The 21675-nt window shown below is 39.2% G+C and overlaps 1 protein-coding gene across 4 annotated transcripts in view; it reads right to left on the bottom strand.

Moving 5' to 3' along the window:
- The window catches only part of PHEX (phosphate regulating endopeptidase homolog X-linked), a 209933-nt gene that overhangs the window by 19621 nt on the left and 168637 nt on the right, over positions 1-21675 (bottom strand). For all 4 annotated transcript variants that reach the window (XM_038587067.1, XM_038587065.1, XM_038587066.1 and 1 more), the window contains 2 exons: positions 7126-7180; positions 1550-1617 (listed from right to left, as the gene is read on the bottom strand). In XM_038587067.1, coding sequence (XP_038442995.1) covers positions 1550-1617; positions 7126-7180 — 123 coding nt within the window. The remainder of the gene's footprint in view (positions 1-1549; positions 1618-7125; positions 7181-21675) is intronic.

Genomic DNA, 21675 nt, shown 5'->3' with positions numbered 1-21675 from the left:
TGGAAATCTCCAAAACATAATGGAAAAAAAGATTAATTCTACATGTTGTTTTTGCTACAGGCTCACTCTCTGTTTTGTCTATACCCTTCAAAAAAAGTTTGAGTAGATTTGGACTATCGTTTATATTCAAGATTACTATTGGTTTAAATTTAATTATGCAAAGAACTCTTCACTGGGCTTATACAAAAGTCCACAAAGCAAATTGAAATAATCCAAAGCTCTTTGGCAAGGGTGGATGCCACTACCAACACCCCAAGGAGAGCATGGAGTCACTGTCCTCCACACACTATCCAACCAATCATTAAACAGTTACTAGGTATGTAGTTAACCATGTAACTCTCTGTTCTAAGTATTGGTTACAGAATGCAATTGCCATCATTAGATCATGTCCTCTGAGAATGGCTCCAGAAGGCCTCCAAAAGATTCAGGAGGAGAACTGTACTTCATATTTCCCAGGAAGAAGGCCCCAGAACCAAGAGATCACTACTGGGTTATGTTTCTTAGCTAATATCCTCATCTTAGATAAACATGCAAAGATAGAAAGTGTAGCTCTGGAGATTGTGATGACTATAAAGCAGCTACGTTTTAATAGGGAGGGGAGACACCAGAGAAATAGAAACCCTAAGTGACTCAGGAAGGGCTGCTGGGAGCACAGGAAGAACTGTCCAGAAGGAGAAGAACCAAAAGAGTCTGGCCCTGGTGTAGGCATCCAGGAAAGGATGTTGGAGACCCCACAAGCTTGGAAGAAAGAGGTCCCTCTACACAACCTTGCCTTGTGCCAGCCAGCTTCTTGAATCTGCCATACAATCATAATTGTAATTTGTGGCTAATTCATAAATTTTAGACATTTCATGTGACTCTCAATAATGCTCAAAGGTAAAGGCGAAAGGAGTGTTGATGAAAAATGATGACTCTCAAAGGGTGCTAATTTCAGTAGTTTATGTCATACTCTGTTCTTGTGCTTAAATGTCATCAGGATACATAGCATATTCTTATATATTATACATTATTAGGAAAGTGTAGCCTTTTAACAAAATTCTGAATATATGCCAGGATAGAGAAAAACAGAGCTTAAGCATTGCATAATCCTTGCAATAGTATAATGGGATAAGGCAGCCAAGCTCCAGAGTCCTAACTGGGTGAGTCCTAACTTGGCAGCATTTATAATCATCTTGGGAGCAGAGCTCACACCTCCAGGGACAGCATCTCAAGATGGTGAATAAAAAAATGACAAAGGGGAGAAGCTATGAAGCAATTCGTGTAACACTCGTGGCAGCTATAGCAATCTGATCTAAATGCAAAGCTAATTTCACTGAAATTACAAGGTCTTTTTTTTCATGCTAGCCCATCACCAATGGGAACAATTATTTATTTATGGCAAGCTATCACAGCAAGACATGGGAGAAAGTTTTCAATCAGCAATCATACTGCTTTGGATAATCTTCAGTCTATGATGATGCCACTATGCAAAGATAATAGCAACAATTAACATCCATATCATCAACATTATCATAAAAGTGGCAGCTTATACAACGGAACCAGTACTTACCATTATTATCAAATCCGTGTGTAAATTCATGTCCAACAATTACTCCTATAGCTCCATAACTCAGAGATCTATGGTGTAAATATGTAATTTGGAGAAAATTACAAGCATGAATCTCAGAGTATAATCCTTTGATTTTCTTCAGTGAAAGCCAAGATAATCTGTTTTCTAGTAACCACAGTAATAACAACTTAATAACCACACCCACAAAATTATTTTTTTAAAAATCTAAACACACCCTTCTTTCTCATTGAAATGGGCAAAGAAAATAAATTCTAATACTGTCACTATGATCCTATGTAGGATTTTAGGGATATGAAAGAGAAAATTTCTAAAGTCCCTTCCAGCCCTAAGGTTTCCTATGATTCTGTATCTGCTCTAGCCAGTTTATATCTATAAACATTCAAAGCAACAGCAGGGTTTGAAAAGATCCTGCCAGTAAACATACCATTTATTTTTTTTTATCTGAGAACCTGTTGAAAAATCACTATAGGGGCACCTGGGTGGCTCAGTTGGTTAAGCAGCTGCCATCAGCTCAGGTCATGACCCCAGAGTCCTAGGATCCAGCCCCACGTTGAGCCCCACATTGGGGGGGGGCGGTTCTTGCTCAGCACGGAACCTGCTTCTCCCTCTGCCACTCACCCTGCTTGTGCTTGCTCTCTCTCTCTCTCTCTCTCTCTCTCTCGTCAAATAATAAATAAAATCTTTAAGAAAATCACTGTAGACTCAGAAGTTAGAAGTTAGTTTCCCAAATGTAATCTTAAAAAAGTAACAGATTGAAAGGGATCACTGCTTTCAAAGGTAGTTGCATCCCCTTGCTTCTGTGACAGACAAGCTCACAAGTGAATGGCAATGATCCTTAAGCCTTAACCAGGTTTGGAAATTGCAGAATTGTGAGCCAAGAGTGGTTGTTCGGTAGCACTTGGTCAGGTAGCCATACATAACTGAAACAGAGTATATAAAGGATAAATGAAGAAATCCATAAGGAGGCTTCTGGATGTGCGTGTGTGTCTGAGACCCTCTCTCTCAACTACAAGTTCCATGAAGGCCAAACCCTTATCTACTTGATCACTGCTAAATTCTCTGTACCTAGTATACAGTAAGAAAGCAACAATGATTTAACTAATCAGTTAATTAACTTTACCATTTCAAGGAAGTGATAGGTCTACATGTAACTTATTTTAGTTATTTAACATGTAGATGAGAATTAAAGACAATTTAAAATCCTTGTTATGAGGATTCTTTCTGAGATTCGCAATTATGCTAAAAATATTTCACAGTTGGCGCCTGACAAGTGACATCAAAGTCACCCGGGCAAATGGAAAGGACCCATAAGTGGGAAGAACGAAAATTTTTGAAGCAACATGTTATTACAGGACATAATGATCCTTAACATGCTAATTGTTTGTCTCAACTATACCCAAGGAAGTGCTGGAAGATTTAATTTTTCCCCTTGGTGGCAATTCTTCCCTTTGTTATTTCTTTCCTGCAAGGTAATTTGCATTTGAAAAAACGCTTCCTACTGTTTTTACATCATTGCAAACCTTCATTAAGGAAGTAAGAGTAAAATTATGCATTTCAATCATGGAGCTCTCATGGCAGTGTGGGACAAACTTATAATTTTACATAGTGCTGGTTTCTGCAGCAGGAGCTATCACTATGCAGCCTGTAACATTGCCCCTTTTTTATGCCTTTCAGCCCTGGGCAGAGTACTCAGTCCTCTACAACCCCTGGTCAATGCTGGTGACTGGACAGACCTAGGGAATGAACAATGGAAGCTTATAGCAACTGCTCTGCAATAAATGTCCCTTAACAGGGGCTGCTCCAATGAGCTTCCTATTTGCAAAGGGTAATAAAGAATTCAGAAAATGACTGAATCACTGTAAGTTCCAATTCTCAGTCTCATAATCATGATCCTTTGGACAGGGGACAAGAAAAAGTAATTTTATGTGACTGAGCCTTAGAATGATAATGTTTCATAATGCTGAAGTCACATCTTCCATTTCGTCAATGGACATTACTAAATGAGCATGCCATAAAAATAAATAAATAAACTCAAATGCCGTTTAAAATGTGACTGGCTGGCCAGAAACAAGAAGACTGTTGCAGAGAAAAATCGAGCCTTTCAAAAGTGAAATGGAAAAAATGACAATTTTTCCACCTACTCAATCTCTCTCGTGTTCTCACTACCCCATGGGTTTAACGTATGCACTGGATTTTGCTGTCAACAAGAGGACAGCCAGGCCGCTGCCTGCAGCAACCATGATTTCACGCTGTCAACAAGTAAGGGCTACTCTGTGCCTGATTCAGAAATTCATTAAAATCTCTGATTTGAAAGCGGCTTTCAGGTTATCTACTTCGACTCCTTAGCAGAGGCATGGGCTTCCTTTATAAAAATCCATTCCAATAGTCATAGGACTTCTCCTGGGATTTCCAATGACCAGGAGCTCACGAGGAGGACCATTTCCTTTTCAGATGGTTCTAAATAAAACAGCTCTCCCTAACACTGATCTGCAGTCTCCTTCCTTTGTCTTCTACCTACTGGTCGCCGATAGTCTCTATCTGAATACCCTCTGACCACACCCCACCACCCCCACCGAACACAGTAAATTGTCTGCTGCCTTAACTCTCCTTCAAAAATGTGAAGACACTTATAGGGTTCCCCCCCTTCAAGTGTCCTCAAGTTCTTTCAATTGTTTTTCTTCAACTGTGAATTCTAGACCAGCATTTTCCAAAACACAAGGAAAGGGGAGACTTCAGGAACCTCTGGCTTAAACACATCTAAGTGTTTCTTTCTTACAGAGAACTGCTTGCACATTTTTATGCTGCTGAGTATTGTAATTCTCCAAAACAAAAGGGAGGATGACTTACCTCTGTTACTACTTCGTGGAACACACAATTTGGGATGTTGTCTTAGGCTACTTATGATCCTGATCCTTTCTTCTAGAAACAATGTAGCTTGTCCTTGTCCCCATAATTAGACTCAACAATCAGGGAAGGACTAAGCTAACCAGTGAGAACACAAAGGATACCTACTCCCTGGGTCTGGAGGCTATCCATCCAAAACAGATGTATGGGAAGCCATCTGACTGGACTGTGATTCTCATGTCTTCAGCATCTCCATCTTTCCAATGCCACATACCCCAAAGATGCTTAATAATTATTCATTAAGCAGCTATCATAATAGAGGATGGAAGGCTTCAGTGAGGACACAGAACTTCTTTAGGGAAAAAATACAAATCTCTCTCTCCCACTCAAGTATCAAACATGGCTCAGCATAGGGCTGCACTCATAGACACTAATATTATTTCCGAGGTTTCTATGATTTTGACTTTTAGATCAGAAAATCATGTTCACAGACCCAATAAACACATTCACTGAATCAGTAACTTTAAAACCTAATCAGACTATTTCCAAGTCTCTAGGTGCATAACCACAATAACGGAAGCTCAGTTGAACTGCTAAAGACAAGCAGAATCAAAGAATCCTAGGACATGTTTAGTTTGAAGGAAACCTAGAGGATATTTAACCTAGATCTTTAGTTTTCTAGAAATATATGTAAATTTTTAATCTGAATGATAGGGAAAATCAATTCCAACTATCTGAACGCTAATAAAAAAAACTTTGCAGCTGAGGTTTGGGATGATATTAATGGATTTGGTTAATACAAACAAAGAATTCTCATTTTCGCTAATAGAGTGCTTCCCTAAAGCTTTACTGATGCCAGCTCCTGGTCGCGTCGGCACTCACCGTGTATGAGCACACCAATCCAACAGCTTCCAATTGCTAACACCTGAAACTAGCTGTCTGAGGATTTGTTCTGGCTACCAGAGCCCTCTTGGTTGGGATTAGGCAATGCCAGAGACTTAATACACTTGGTGGCAGCCCTCAAATCAATGTGGGAAGGTGAGCTGGATGCTAAACAACCCGGCTCCCCAGCCACTGAGGTGGGATTATGCTGAAGCCTGTTGTACAGTTCCCCAGCAGCACCGAGCCCCAGCTGCTCACAGTGATAACAGACTGGGAAATACATAGGTCGTAGGTAGAATAATGGCACCCAACGATGTCTGCATGCTAATCCCCAGAAGCCATGAATATGTTATGACATAGCAAAAGGGAATTAAGGTTGCTGATACTCTGAGTTTAAGATAGGGAGATTACCCAGGATTATCTGGGTACACCCAATATACTCACCGGGGTCCTTCAAAGTGGAGGAGAAGCCAGAAGAGGACAGTCAGAAGGAGAGGTGACTACGGATCTATGGTCAGGGCAATGCAACGTTGCTAGTTTGGAAGATGGAAGAAAGGCCATGAACCAAGGAATGGGGGCCAACTCTAGAGGCTAGAAAAGGCAAGGAAATAAATTCTTCCCTACAGTTTACAGAAAGGAATGCAGCTGTGCCGACATCTTGTGTTTAGCCCAGCGAGACCCAGGGTGGACTTCTGACCTACCGAACTATAAGCTAATGAATTGGTTTTGTGTTAAGCCATTAAGTTTGTCCTAATTCTGGAAGCCATAGAAAACTCATACAACACAATTTATTGGCTTCCTTCCCTCCCTGTCTGCCATCTCTGCTCCCCTGCTGGTGTTTTCTGCTGTCACCTCTCATAAGAACTCCTTGAACTCAAATCCTTGTCATAGGGTCTGCTCTTGGGGAAGTCCAAATCAAAATATTGCTACCACATCTCTCGTATGTTTATATGTATGTGATCCCATATGTTTTTAACCTATAAAATATCTCAACTGTCATTTGTCCAAACCGAAACACAAGACCCTAAACTTCTAAAAGCAAGACTAAATTTTCTGCATATTAAAGCACCAGAGCATACAAAGCACATAATAAAAGTGGTGATATTACCAACAATTAATATTATCAGAATTCCCACTATGTAAATTCTTAATTACCTAAGTCCACAATCTGTTGGTATTAATGACCTTTAATATCTCTAACTCCAGAGACTGTCAATTTTTGACCTATTGTATAACTACCCAGATTATATTTCTAAAGACAAATTTGATTATCTTTATTTGTTCAAAACCTTCTATATTTTCTACTGCTTGTTAATGTCCAGGCTCCCTACCTGGCACTCACAGCCCTCCAATATCAAATATCAAACTTCTTTCCCAGATGTCTTTTCCACTACTTCCCTTCATATACTACTTGGACCAGACAAACCAAAATCTTTGCTATTCTGTACACACTTTTCTTTTCTCTTCTTACATGATTTCTTCCATTTCTTCCATGGGTTAGACCCCGCACCATCAACTCAAGTCCCAACAATCCTTGAAGGTCCAAATATTTGTACCATGAGTCAATGCACAAGTGAATAAATGCATAAGAATGAAAGCTCCATGTGTAGAAGTTGCCTCTCCTATCCAGTCATACACTCTGATAAAAAGAACAGGAAAACAAATACCTAAACGACAAAAGCAGGACTGACCCACACCTGGTTCTGCACCATCTCTGTGCTGAACAACCACTGGCTTTGTTTGTTTTTGTGACTTTATATCCTATTCTCTGCCAAACCAGCACGTCTCCCTTACTTATCAATAACTGGCTTCTTCACTCATTTACTTACCGAGGATATTCTGTTCCCCAAAAAAAAGGTTTCTGGAGCTCTCCTGCTGGAAACCCTGGGAGAAAGACAAAATTGTAAGGGATACAGAGATTGATTCAACAATGAGCACCTGGTTCAAGCTTTAGTCTGGAGGTTTCAAAGGCCCATCTGAAAGGTCCTCCTTGTGGAACTGGGAGCACTTTTCACAGATTCAACTGTTGCCAAAATTATATTAATTCAACGGAGTTTGAAATAAGTGCATCACATTAGTTTCGAGGAAACCACTTTGCATGAATACACTACTGGCACTGTCCAGCCTGCTGTGAACTGGGCTCCTTCATACAGTATGTGCAGGAGACTTCCGGCTATCCAGACGCTTCCCCCGATACTGAAAGGGCCAGCTACATGGATATGCAGCCTATGCTGTCAAAGGGGCCCCCCTAGGTGCCCCATTTGCCTGCAGCATTCTTGATACTACCCAGAAACACAGAACTCCCCTAGGCCCACAATGTAAGTTCAGTGAGACTCAAAATGAGTACAAGGTAAGCATGTCACATCTAGGATTGAGTAGATGGAGCCTTGGATAGCCCCAAAAGGGCTCTTTCCATTGGGACCAGGATTTGCTTTGATCACCAAAAGAAAGGCAATGGCATTCTAAGCAACATGAATGACCAGGGCCTTATCATACCCTTTCTTATTTTTGTTACTTTCCTGTATTAACTGAAAATTACATAGAAGGAAAGGGAAAGACAAGGCGACCCCTAGTTCCTTTCCCTTTCAGTCTTCCCTTACTCATCAGCAAGCCAGAAGTAGCAAGGGTGAATAGAATGTATGTGCATTAAGAAATAACATAAAAGCAGGCAGGTTAGCTTCGTGCAGCGTTTCCACTGTCCTGGTGAGAACAAAGTATATGTGCATGTTTAAGCTACAAAATACAAACTGTATAATTTTGGTGATTTGGTGATTCCACACGCATGTCAAAAGCTCTTATATTTTAATTTAAAACTAACATTGTACAGGTGAACAGTAAAATTATGCTGAGGACTTAGAATTTTTATTTTTCTTACAACTTACAATGACATTAAATTGCAAATAAAATTGACAAGTCTAGAGAAAGAGAGGTCATGGAAGGCAGGCCAAAGCTTCATACCTGAGCACCTTTAACTGCTCTTCTTCTTGTTTTCTGAACAGGGGGCCCCATATTTTCATTTGGCATTGGGCCTTACAAATTATGCAGCTGGCTTTGTGCAGACGAGTGGGAGAAATGCTTTGCTTTGGTATTGCAGCTCACCACCAAATTTTGCACCCTGGACTGATCCTAAGAGCTACATTCATAAATCCTAACAATCAGGAAAGAAGACACAACAGAGAGGGAGAGAGGGAGAGAGAGCAAGCACAGCCTTCTGCAGTGTCCTTGCCTGCTTCAGAGCCACTGCTCTAGCTCCCGTGAGACTGAAAGCTCTTTTATGAGTTAAAATGTTTTCTCTTCACTCTCCCTCTCAACATTCTACCTCCTTGCCATGAGAGGATACTATGACACTAGGAGGAGAAGTGAGGGCAGGAAAGCAAGTTCTTAATTTAGAAGTGAAATGTTAATTCTATATACCTATTCTTTATATTTTCTTAATATCAGTTTGAGATTTCAAGGTACAAAAACCTCACTGCAAAACAGAGAAGGATCCAGCTAGTGGTTCTCTGTCTTCCTGCTGCTTTCATATAGAGGAAGACGCATGACTCTGAAGGGGCAACATCATATTAATCTTCATAATTTTTAAACTTCCTTATATATTTTTTGCATCTTGACATCAATATTCCATCCTCTTTTTCGGTGATCACTTTTAGTAAGTCATTCTAACTTGGAGATATATATGCAAGTATATATTACATATATATGCAAATCACAGTGTTTATACGAAAGTCTCTTCTCACACAATAAATCGTCAAAAGCCAATGATATTTCCTAATAAGAACAATGATCATAAACCAATGTGATCTAATTATGAAATCATTATGGCTTTCCTGCCTGGTACTGTGCCCAGCTGGAAGCATTTATGTCCACTGCCAACCTCTTTACAGGAAGACATCTGACACCTGCATGTGCCTCCATTTCTGCGGCTTTTGCTGCGAGAGGCCCCACACTCGCAGGCCACAGCCATCACACGCCTCTGATCAGCTGTGTCTACTCAGCTTGTCGGGGCCATGGAACCCTACACTGATCAACACAAGAATCTGATGCCCTCAGGGCTGTTTTGCTGAAGAATGGCTTCACAGTGTAAGCTGCAGTTCTGGAGGTGTCAACTGGCCAGAGTGATAGATCAAAGCCCAACAAGGCCAACTCAGCATCTTATCTCATGAAGTGGATACACTGTATTTGCCAAAGGTAGAAAAAGAAAAAATAACTAAATAAACAGAAAGGGAATTTTCTCTTCTCTCCCTTTTAAATAGGCTTTTCTTGTTTGTTTGTTATTTTTTTTTGGCAAATCTATTTTATTTCCTTTTCCACCCATCTCAGCCTCTGCTTCACCAGTTTCACACTTTTAAAGCTTTTTTTCTTTTTAAGCTCCTTTTTCTATCAGTTTATTTATGGGAGGCATCCTCACAATGTAAATGAGTGTCTATACACATACATATGCCTATATCCATATTACATATTACATACAGACACGTTATGCATACAAACATACAGATACATATACATCTGAGAGGAGAGAGGGAGGGAGAGGAAAAAGAAATGTAACTATTAGATTGGCAAAAATTAGTAAATTTAGTAATACGTAATGCTGGCCAGGGTGTAGGAAGCATGTTGGTGTGAGCATAAATTGTTGCAAGCATTTTAATGAGCAATTTAGTCATATCTTAATGCTTTAAATGCCACTTTTAAAAAATGAGTAACTACGTGACAACATGGAAAAAATATCTAAAAGATAATATGGAGTGAAAAAATATTCAGTGAAAAACCAGCATTTAGTTGTGTACATGGTCCTTTTCTGCATAATGTATCTATAAACACATGTATAGGTATGTACAGTCAGTTCTGCTCTAACACTTATATTGAAAAGGCAAATTTACTCTAAGGTGATTGACACACTGGGGGAAAAAATTGGGGCCTAAATGCAATTTCATGTTTGCTCATGTGTAATTTCGTCCTCAAGAAATGCAAAGCAAAAAATGGACCAAATGAACTGAGCCACACAGGAGTACACAAAACTCACACATCCCAACATGGACCAGTTAGTTACCTCAGTTCACCACATGTGTTAGAAACCATAGCCACCCACATCTGGTGTTAAAATTTTCCTTCTAACTTCCGATCACCCTCCTTCAACCACTATACAATAACTCATAAGCTACAAGCCTCCCAATACCCACTCCCACAAGCAAACTTCAGGTCTTTTCAACTGAATATGCCATATTCACTCTAATATTTATGTATTTACTCATTTAATAACATGCATAAGACTGTGCTATCATTTTTCTTAAGATTTCATTTATTTTTAGAGAAAGAGAAGGCAGGCAACAGTGCGAACAGGGGCAGAGGGAGAGGGAGAGAAGCAGATTCCCCACTGAGCAAGGAGCCTGTGCTATCATTTTTATTAGGCTCCTGGCTTTTGTTTTCATGTGTCATAGATAACATTTGATTGTTGTGTCCCTAACCCCATTTTTCTCATAAGCCTGTGGCTTTTATTGCACAATTTTGTATAACACAGTGATGTTTAGGAACAGATATGTCACATTGCAGCAGAGCTAACTGTATATGTACATGTGCACATCTATGTGTATATGGACACATATAGATTCCTGCCAGTGGTCCTCAAATTTTATCATGCATCAGAATTACCTAGAGGGCTTATTGAACAGATCGCTGGGCCCCACACTCGGGGTTTCTGAATTAGTAAGTCTGGAGTGGAGGCTAAGAATTTTCATCTTTAACCAGTCCCCCTGTGACGCTGAAGCTGCTGGTCTGGGAGCCACAGGTCAAGAGCCACGGCCCAATCCCTGCTTCATGTGTACTGTGGAGTCATGGCTACATATGTTCACTGCTGCATCACTATAATTGAGAAAAGTGTGCAACAAACCAGATGTCCAACAGGAGAAAATGACTTAATTATGGCATAACCTACTATGGACTGCTCTGTAGCAAATGAAAAGAGGTAGGTCTTAATATTCTAGTATGGAAAAAATCTCCAAGACGTGTTGGAAGAAAGCAAGGCACAGATACAAATGTATAAATACCATTCCTATTTTTTTTAGATAAGTACCATATCAGTGTAGCACATGAATGCAAATGCACAGTAAAGGTCTGTAAAATACATATCAAAGAGATCATAGTGGCTGCTTCTTGGAGCTAACAGGGACTTGGGGGTAGTGACTGGTTAAAGGGATTTTGGACATAAATGTATGTTGTAAATTTTAACTAGTCAAAGGTAACCAACTTGTGTAATAAAAATCAATTCTTTTAGAAATAAACATGTATATATTATAGAAAATTCTTCTGAAGGTTATACAAAAATTGTTTACAGTTCACTAAGCTTACATAGTAGCATTCTGCTCTTACATTTGTCAACACCAGCAAATTTCATTCCTATTTCAAGCAAAAATACAAATTGTGGTTATGTAATTCAAAGACTAAAATTCGAACAAAAGATAATATTATTTTCTGGATGTTGTAATTAGCCCCATTATTTGTTAGTTCTCTTTTTCAGATCTGCGCCTGAAGCACAGGCCTGCTTTTGGCTTTCTATTTGTGTCAAACCTTCCTTTTTTGCTGGGGTCTCCCCACAATTCCCACATTAGCGAACAACGACGAACTAACCTCGAGGGTTTTCGTTTACAGGACAGACACGTTCACCAAGCAACTGACCATACTCAGTGGGCAACTAACCCAGGCAGGTTCAACTATTTGACCTTTGAAGTCACAAAGTTATATCCTAACTGTAGCTACAGCTTTCCAAGAAAACTTAAGTGCCTCGACATGTTTTCCCCAATAGACTCTCAATCGAAATGTAGATTTTAACAAAATGAAAATCCCTGTCCAGCTCCATGCACGTTCCATTACCCCTGTGTACTCTTAGCCCTCCCTACTGCCGAGGAATAAAGTAGCATATACTCCCTTTCCATGGTAGTGACACATGCTGAAAAGAGAAATCAGATAAAATGCTGGTTTAGATTGGAGTCCTTTGGTCCTAACACTCCTGAATGAATATATTCTCTTTTCCCTATATTCTTTGCATGCTTTCCTGTAACTGCCACATTAAGTTTCATACCCACAGAGGTGTATGATTCAGGAAAGTTATCACATAGCAAATACTTTAAAAGCATTACTTTCCAAAGTTTTACATTACGAGGAAGTTTGAGGGATTTATATATATATATATATATATATTGACACTTACAAATGGGGTTATTGTAGGACCATTCTGGCCAGTCTCACACATCTTTTCCTGTTGTATCCACATTTGGTCAGATTTAACAAAATGAGAGGCCTCCAACTTTCACTTGTCAGACTTCAAAACCCAGACTGCTTCTTCCCTTTCTCTGTAGCAAACTTTTGTAAATATACTAACACAACGGAAGACAACTCAGACTCGACTAAATTTGGAAGCAGTTCATTCTTAAATTCAATCTATCTTTTGACTTCTTTAGAGGAACTAGTATTAGTGAATGTGTTCACTTAGGATCCCTCCAGGAGCCTCTGAGGCAGAAGTGGCACATCCAGAGCCAAATGATAAAGGTCAGTTCAAAAGAAGGTGAGAGGGATGGTGAGGGGGTGGGGAGGGCAGGATTCTAAAGGAGAATGTGTGGGCCAAAGTACATACTGACCTCTTTAATTCAATCTATTTCCATACTTGCTATAGCTGCTTTCTCCAGAGATGTACTTGAATTTTCCATTGAGTGCATATCTGTGTCTGTTTTTTTTTTTTTTCCACTGTGGGTGTTTGCGGTATTTTTGCTAAGGGGCTGACTGTATCAATACAATGTATTATTATTTTGTCAAATAATAGGATGTTTAGTCTTTTGCATGAATTTATTGATGTACTAACATGGCTTTATTCTAGTACATGTTATGACAGTTATTTTCAAAAGTCTTAAGTGTATGCTTATACTACTGAGCTAATCCTCATATCAATCCACATTTCAGGATTTACTATTGATGTATCATCTTAGCAACACTATTATACTTCTTGGTGAGATTCACTAGTTACTTCTGCTGAGTTGATTATTTTACTTGTCCTATGTAATAATAGGGAGTTCTATAGCTCATAAAATGAACATATTTTAGGACTCTGTTTTTGAAGATGTTAATATATTTAAATATCATGATAAAAACAACCAGGAATAGTTGGGTTTGGTTATGATGATGTAATTTCTATACATAATCATTGACCACTGACATTTACTAAGCACCTATGATATTCCAAGCTTCATAGGGAAGCTCTCAACAATACAAATGTCCCTAAAGGACCTACCATTTAGTGAAGGAAAACGGATATATCAAAAGAAAACTATCTATATTGCAATATCTAAAAAGGTGAACTGATACTATAGCTCTCTAAAGTGTATTTTTTAATTGAAATATGTTTTAAATTCAGTAAAGATGCATAGAGGTATTTGGGGAGAGGGGATAGCTATACACATGTCTACAATAACGAGTAAAAGATATGATCTATGAAATCAGTTGAAGTTTGAGGTAAGAATGGTTTAAAACAATGGTACTCAGTATGTGGTCAAGGTCCAGCAACATCAACATCACCTGGACACTTGTTTCTAACAAATTATAGGGGCCCACCTCAGACCTGCTGAATCAAGAACTCTGGAAATGGGGTCCAGAGTTTTCAGCAGGTCCCCCAGGTTATTCTGGTGCATGCTAGTTGAGATCTACTGGTTTAGGTCAGGACAAGGATTTTCAATCCCAACTGTACATCAGAATACCTTGGGAAGCTTTTAAGAAGTAGACCCATGTCAAAGCCCCTGCCCAGACCTTCTGAGCCATAATCTTTGGGATGGAGCCTTGAACATGAGTATGTTTTAAAAAGCACCTCAGGTGGGACACCCAGGTGGCTCAGTTGGTTAAGTGTCTGCCTTTGGCTTAGGTCATGACCCAGGGTCCTGGGATTGAGCCCCATGTTGGGCTCCCTGCTCAGCGGGTAGACTCTTCTCCCTTCCCCCTCTGCCCCTTTCCCTGCTTGTGCTCTCTCTCTCTCTCTCTCAAATAAATAAGGTCTTAAAAAAATAAAAAGCACTTCAGGTGATTCTAATATACCAAGAAATTCAGAACTCTTGGTTTAGGAAAAATAAGGCACTGCTGATACTTTTAACTGATGTATATAAATCAGCCCTCTTGTCTCATTCTCTCTTCACCACTCCTCAACACTGTGCTTATAACATATAATTAGACATTTTTCTTATAATTTTGCAGACTATACTTTCAAAACTGATACTTTACATGGCTAACAAATTATCATTGTACAAAGGGCAGAAATAGTTTTAATTGCAATTGCTTTGGAAAATCCGGAATGAATGCTCACTCTGAGGGAATGAATGTTACATCTTATTCCGGCTTAGTTCTCATAATCAGATAAGCCGGATACCATTCTTCTAGAATCTAGGGGACTCTCAGTTGGGACATGGAAATTGCTGCAATTACAAAGCACTTCTGGTTATATTTTCTGCTGTAAAGGGATTTCATTGTCATCACTGCTAAGATTAATAGTGGCTTTTTTTTCAATTTGGCATCTTGCAGTAGTTTGGTGAATGCCAACCTACCCCTTTCCAGAAAGTATCAAGTACTAACAGCTGTGACTCATGTCAAGGGATTCAGCAAGATGCCTTAGCCATCTGCTGGCTTCCTACAGGTAACCTCCTGCCACTCTATCTATCAGCCTAGAACTGACAAGCAGAAAGCAGCTTCTAAAATCTGTCCTCCATCTTGAAACTTCCTCTTCTGGCCCTTCTGTTCTTTTTCTGCCATAATTACCTTGAGGCTGCAACAAAGAGAACCTCCTCTCCTTTACCAGGGTGACCAACCATCCCTGTTTGCCCAAGTCTGTGGAAGCTCCTGGGATACAGAACTTTCAGTGTTAAAACTAGGACAAGTCCAGGCAATCAGAACTACCTTTATGTAATCACATTGACCTCTTTTGCATTTGCTGCATTTTTATACCTCAGTGGTTCTCAAACTTCAGCATCTAGCAGACATCTGATGGTTAAAATCTTAAAATATAAATTGCTGGGGCCACATCCAGAGTTTGATTCTATAGGTCACGGGTGGGATTAGGTAATGCTCATTTATCACAAGGGATGCTGATGCTGATGATGCAGGAACAATATTTTGAGAACCACTGCTACAATTCAACATCTGGCAGAAAAAAAAATTTCCCCCCACTATAATGCTCAGTATCTCATATTCTACTCTTATTCCAATAGGTAATTTCATACACACAATTGCTGTCCTTAGGTATTCAAAACTGGCACTAAAGGCAGGGATGTTTAGCCCAGGACTGGGATTATAATAGATGTTGAGCAAATGCCTGTCTGGGTTCAATGATCCATAGCTGGGGTTGAGATAATGGTCTTCAAAATGAAAATATGACTAACATTTCCCCTTATGTCAATTCAACAAAAAAAAGTCCCTTTCATCTCCTCCGACAGCATCTTTACAATGCAAAACTCAGTGAAAGAAAACCATCTCATCTATTGTTAATGGAAATATAAATTGGTACCACTTTTCTCAAGAGAAGTCGGGTAAGATGTATTTTAAAATCCTAAAATGGACATACCATTTGATTCAGCAATTCCTCCACACCTAGGAATTTACTCTAAAGAAATAGACAGATTTGCATAAAAACATAGACACAAAACTTATCACTGAGTCCTGTTCTTAAATAGGAAAACAAACAACCCAAGCATCTACTGACAGGAAATTAACTAAAGAAATCAAGGTGCTTATAGTTGGTGAAATACTATGCATGATAACTTAGAATTACATGTAATAAATGGAAGCAATATTCATGTTACAATGTTCAGTAGGGGAAAAAGCAGGATTATTGGATAAGTGCATATTTAGTTTCAATTTTTTTAAAGATGTATTTATTTACTTCACAGACAGAAAGCATAAGTGGGAGTGGCAGAAAGAGAGAGAATCTCAAGGAGACTCTGTGCCAAGCACAAAGCCCAACATGGGGCTTGATCTCATAACCCTGGGATCATGACCTGAGCTGGAAGCAAGAGTTGGACACCTAAGCGACTGTACCACTCAGGGGCCCCTAGTTTCAATCTTTAAATGTGTAGATAAACAGAAGTTTGAGAGGTATTCAATAAAATCTTTAAATGATGACACGAACTTTAACATTTTTTAGCTTAAAATTTTGAAAGACAAAGGATTAGAGAAAATCTTCAGAAACAATCACAAAACACGTAATAAAACGGCAATAAGTACACATCTATCAACAGTCATCTTGAATATAAATGGACTAAATGCTCCAGTCAAAAGGCATAAGGTGTCAGACTGGATAAAAAAAAAAAAACTCAGACCCATCTCATCTGTATGTTGCCTACAAGGGCACATAGGTCTTTATTTTAGACCTAAAAACACATGCAGATTGAAAGAGAGAGGATGGGGAAACGTGCAAATGAAAGCCAGAGGAGCAAGTCACTCCTATTGGATAAAATAGACTTTAAAACAAAGACTGAAAAAAATAAATAAAATAAAACAAAGACTGTAACAAGAGACAAAGAAGAGCATTATATAATACTAAAGGGGACAACACAACAAGAAGATATAACTATGGTAAATATGCAACCAACATAGGAGCACCTGAATACATAAAACAGTTAAAAACAAACAAAAAGGAACTAATTGATAATAAACTGTTAATAGTAGAGGACTTAAACACCGCACTTACATCAATAAACAGATTATTTAAACAGAAAATTCACAAGAAAACAATGGCTTTGAATTTCGCACTGGAACAGATGGACTTAACAGATATATTCAGAACACTCCACCCTAAAACAGCAGAATACACATTCTTTTCAAGTGCACACAGAACATTCTCCAGAATAGATCACATATTAGCCCACGAAACCATCCTCAACAAATTCAAGAAGATCCAAGTCATACCATGCATCTTTTCTGACAACAACACTATGAAACTAGAAGTCAACCACAAGAAAAAAATCTAGAAAGACCACAAATACATGGAGGTTAAACAACATGCACTAAACGATGGATGGGTCAATCAAGAAATAAAAGAAAAAAATACATGGAAACAAATGAAAATAAAAACACAACAGTCTAAAGTCTTTGAGAGGTAGCAAAAGCAGTCCTAATAGGTAAGATAGGATGTGAGGGCGATCTGGCTGCGACATCTGTCACCCCATTGATCGCCAGGGTTGATTCGGCTGATCTGGCTGGCTAGGCGGGTGTCCCCTTCCTCCCTCACCGCTCTATGTGCGTCCCTCCCGAAGCTGCGCGCTCGGTCGAAGAGGACGACCATCCCCGATAGAGGAGGACCGTTCTTTGGTCAAGGGTATACGAGTAGCTGCGCTCCCCTGCTAGAACCTCCAAACAAGCTCTCTAATAGGTAAGATACAGCAATACAGGCCTACCTCAAAAATCAAGGAAAATCTCAAATAAATAATGTGACCTTACACCTAAAGGAGCTAGAAAAAGAAGAATAAAACCTAAAACCAGCAGAAGGAAGGAGATAATAAAGATAGAGCAGAAATAAATGATACAGAAATTTTAAAAACAATAAAACGCCAATGAAACCAGAAGCCGGTTCTTTGAAAAAAAAAAATCAATGAAATTGATAAATCTCTACCCAGACTTATCAAGAAAAAAAGAGAAAGGACTCAAATAAATAAAATCACAAACGAGAGAGGAGAAACAACAATCAATACCACAGGTATACAAACAATCATTAGATAATATTATGAAAAACTATATGTCAACAAACTGAGCAAACTAGAAGAAATGGATAAATTCCTAGAAACACATAAACTACCAAAAATGTCACAGGAAGAAATAGAAAATTTTGACAGTTTGATAAACAGCAAAGAAATTGAATGAGTAAACAAACAAAAACAAACAAAAAAACTCCCAACAAACAAAAGTCCAGGACCAGGTGGCTTCACAGGAAAATTCTACCAAACATTTAAAGAAGAACGAATTAAAAAGAAGAAGAAGAAGAAGAACGAACTATTCTTCTCAAACTATTCCAAAAAATAGAAAAGGTAGGAAAACTTCCAAATTCATTCTATGAAGCCAGCATTATCCTAATACCAAAACCAGATAAAGACACCACTAAAAAAAAAAGAGAACTGCAGGCCAATATCCCTGATGAACACAGATACAAAAATCTTCAATAAAATACTAGCAAACTGAATTCAACAATAAACAAAAAATAATTCACTGGGATCCCTGCGTGGCGCAGCGGTTTGGCGCCTGCCTTTGGCCCAGGGCACGATCCTGGAGACCCGGGATCGAATCCCACGTCGGGCTCCCGGTGCATGGAGCCTGCTTCTCCCTCTGCCTGTGTCTCTGCCTCTCTCTCTCTCTCTGTGTGTGTGACTATCATAAATTAAAAAAATAATAATAATAATTCACCATGATCAAGTGAATTATTTCTGGGTTACAAGGGTGTTTCAATATTTGCAAATCAGCATGATACATCACATCAATAAGAGAAAGGATAAGCAGCATATGATCATTTTAATAGATACAAAGAAAGCATTTGACAAAGCACAACATCCATTCATGATAAAAATCCTCAACAAAAGTAAATTTGGAAGAAACACACCTCAACATAATAAAGGCCATCTATGAAAAACCAATAGCTATCATCCTTCTTAATGGTAAGAAACTGAGAGCTTTTTGCTAAAGATCAGAACCACGACAGGGATGTCCACTCTCACCACTTCTATTTAACATAGTACTGGAAGTCCTAGCCTCAGCAATCAGACAACAAAAAGAAATAAAAGGCATCCATATTGGTAAGGAGAAGTAAAATGTTCACTGTTTGCAGATGACATGATACTCTACATAGAAAACGTGAAAGACTCCACCAAAAAACTGCTAGAACTGATAAACAAATTTAGTAAAGTTGCAGAATACAAATTCAATGTACAGAAATCCATTGCATTTCAATATGACAATAATGGAGCAGCAGAAAGAGAAATTAAGAAAACAATCTCATTTACAATTGCACCAAAAATAATAAGTTCCCTAGAAATAAACCTAACTGAAGAGGTGTAAGACCTGTACTCTGAAAACTGTAAAACTCTGATGAAAGAAACTGAAGAGGACACAAAGAAATGGAAAGACAGCCCATGCTCATGGATTGGAAGAACAAATATTGTTAAAATGTCTATGCTCCCCAAAGCAGTCTACACATTGAATGTAATCTCTATGAAAATACCATCAGCATTTTTCACAAAGCTATAAAAACCCACCCTACGATCGGTATGGGACCACAAAAGACCCCGAATAGCCACAGGAATCTGGGGGGAGGGAGAAGCAAACCTGGAGGCATCACAATTCCAGACTTGAAGTTATATTACAAAGCTGTAGTCATCAAAACAGTATGGTACTGGCACAAAAACAGAAACGTAGATCAGTGGAACAGAATAGAAAATCCAGAAATAAATCCACAACTATATGGCTAATTAACCTCTGACACAGCGGGGCAGAAGATGCAATGGGAAAGGACAGCCTATTCAACAAATGGTTCTGGGAAAACTGGACAGCTACATGCAAAAGAAGGAAACTGGGCCACTTTCGTACATCATACACAAAAATAAATTCAAAATGGATGAAAGACCTAAAGGTGAGACCTGCAACCAGAAAAATCCTAGAAGAGAGCACAGGCAGGCAGTAACCTCTCTGACATCAGCCATTACAAGTTCTTTCTACATATGTCTCCTGAGGCAAGAGATGTAAAAGCAAAAATAAACTACTGGGACATCAAAATAAAAGAGCTCCTGCACAGCAAAGGAAACAATCAACCAAACTAAAAGACAACCTATGGGATGGGAGAAGATATTTACAAATGACATAGCTGATCAAAGGTTTGGATTCAAAATCTATAAAGAATTTACACAACTCAACACCCGAAAAACAAATCATCCAATTAAAAAATGGGCAGAAGACATGAACAGACATTTCTCCAAAGAAGACACCCAGGTGGCCAACAGACACATGAAAAGATGCTCAACATCACTGACCAGGGAAATACAAATCAAAACTATAATGACCTATCACCTCACACGTGTCAGAATGGCTAAAATCAACAAGACAAGAAACAATAGGTGTTGGTGAGGATACAGAGAAAAAGGAATCCTGACGCACTGTTGGTGGGAATGTAAACTGGTGCAGCCACTGTGGAACACAGTATGGAGGTTCCTCAAAAAGTTAAAAATAGAGCTACCCTACGATCCGGCAATTGCACTACTGGGGATTTATCCAAAGGATACAAAAATACTGATTTGAAGGTGTGCATGCACCCTGATGTCTACAGCAGCATTATCTACAACAGCCAAATTATGGCAACAGCCCAAATGTCCATCAGCTGATTAAATGGGTAAAGAAGAGGTGATATATATATGATATATAGTGGAATATTATCCAGCCATAAAAAGAATGAAATCTTGCCACTTGCAATGACGTGGATAGAGCCAGAGAGTATAATGCTAAGTGAAATAAGTCATTGAGAGAAAAGACAAAGACCATATGATTTCACTCATATGTGGAATTTAAGAAACAAAGCAAATGAGCAAAGGAAAAAAATAAGAGAGGGAGGCCAACTAAGAAACAGACTCTCAGCTCTAGAGAACAAACTGCTGGTCAGCAGAGGGGAGGGAGTGGGGAGGATGGGTGAAACAAGTGAGGGGATGAAGGAGGGCACTTGTCCTAATGAGCACCAGGTGATGTATGGAAGTACAGAATCACTATATTGTACACCTGAAACTAATAGTACACTGTATGTGAACTAACTGGAATTAGAATAAAAACAATATTTTTGCTGGGAAAAAAATTTTAGCTAAAAATTTTCTAGATTTTTCTACAATAAATATTAACTACTTTTGTAATAAGGGTAAAAGACTACTGTTTCTTTCAAGAGAAGACAAGTGAGATTGTGAGCACCAAGATAAATTAGTGAACTTTCTCCCTGGCTTCCCATCCCCCATCAGCATGGCACTGTGCCAGCTGCCCGGGGCCTCACTCTGGCTCAGAGCCAGGTCACCTGCAGGGAGCGTCCCACTCACACCCCACCTCTTTCATCAGACTGCCCCTGACAACCATGCCATGCTTTCTGCTACCAGCCCTACAGGGAAGCTGCAGTCCTGTGTCTGGAAGCAGCATTTGTCCTGCCCCATAAGTATGTTTTCAGAAGTTCTCTGCAGGTGGCAAATGTGTCTCCCTCTAGGCATTGGTCCTGGGACTCACCACAGTAACAGGAACGCCATGAGATTGCAGGGCTTTCCAGGTGAGGGCACCTTTGTCCTCCAGTGCCAGTACCCAGAATGCCATTCTTAGCTGCCTCCTTGGTCAGGCCTCAGTGCCAGGGCTGA

The sequence above is a fragment of the Canis lupus genome, chromosome X, assembly GCF_011100685.1.
Source record: "Canis lupus familiaris isolate Mischka breed German Shepherd chromosome X, alternate assembly UU_Cfam_GSD_1.0, whole genome shotgun sequence".
NCBI classification, from domain to species: Eukaryota; Metazoa; Chordata; class Mammalia; order Carnivora; family Canidae; genus Canis; species Canis lupus.
This window is presented reverse-complemented; position numbering and strand designations above follow the sequence as displayed.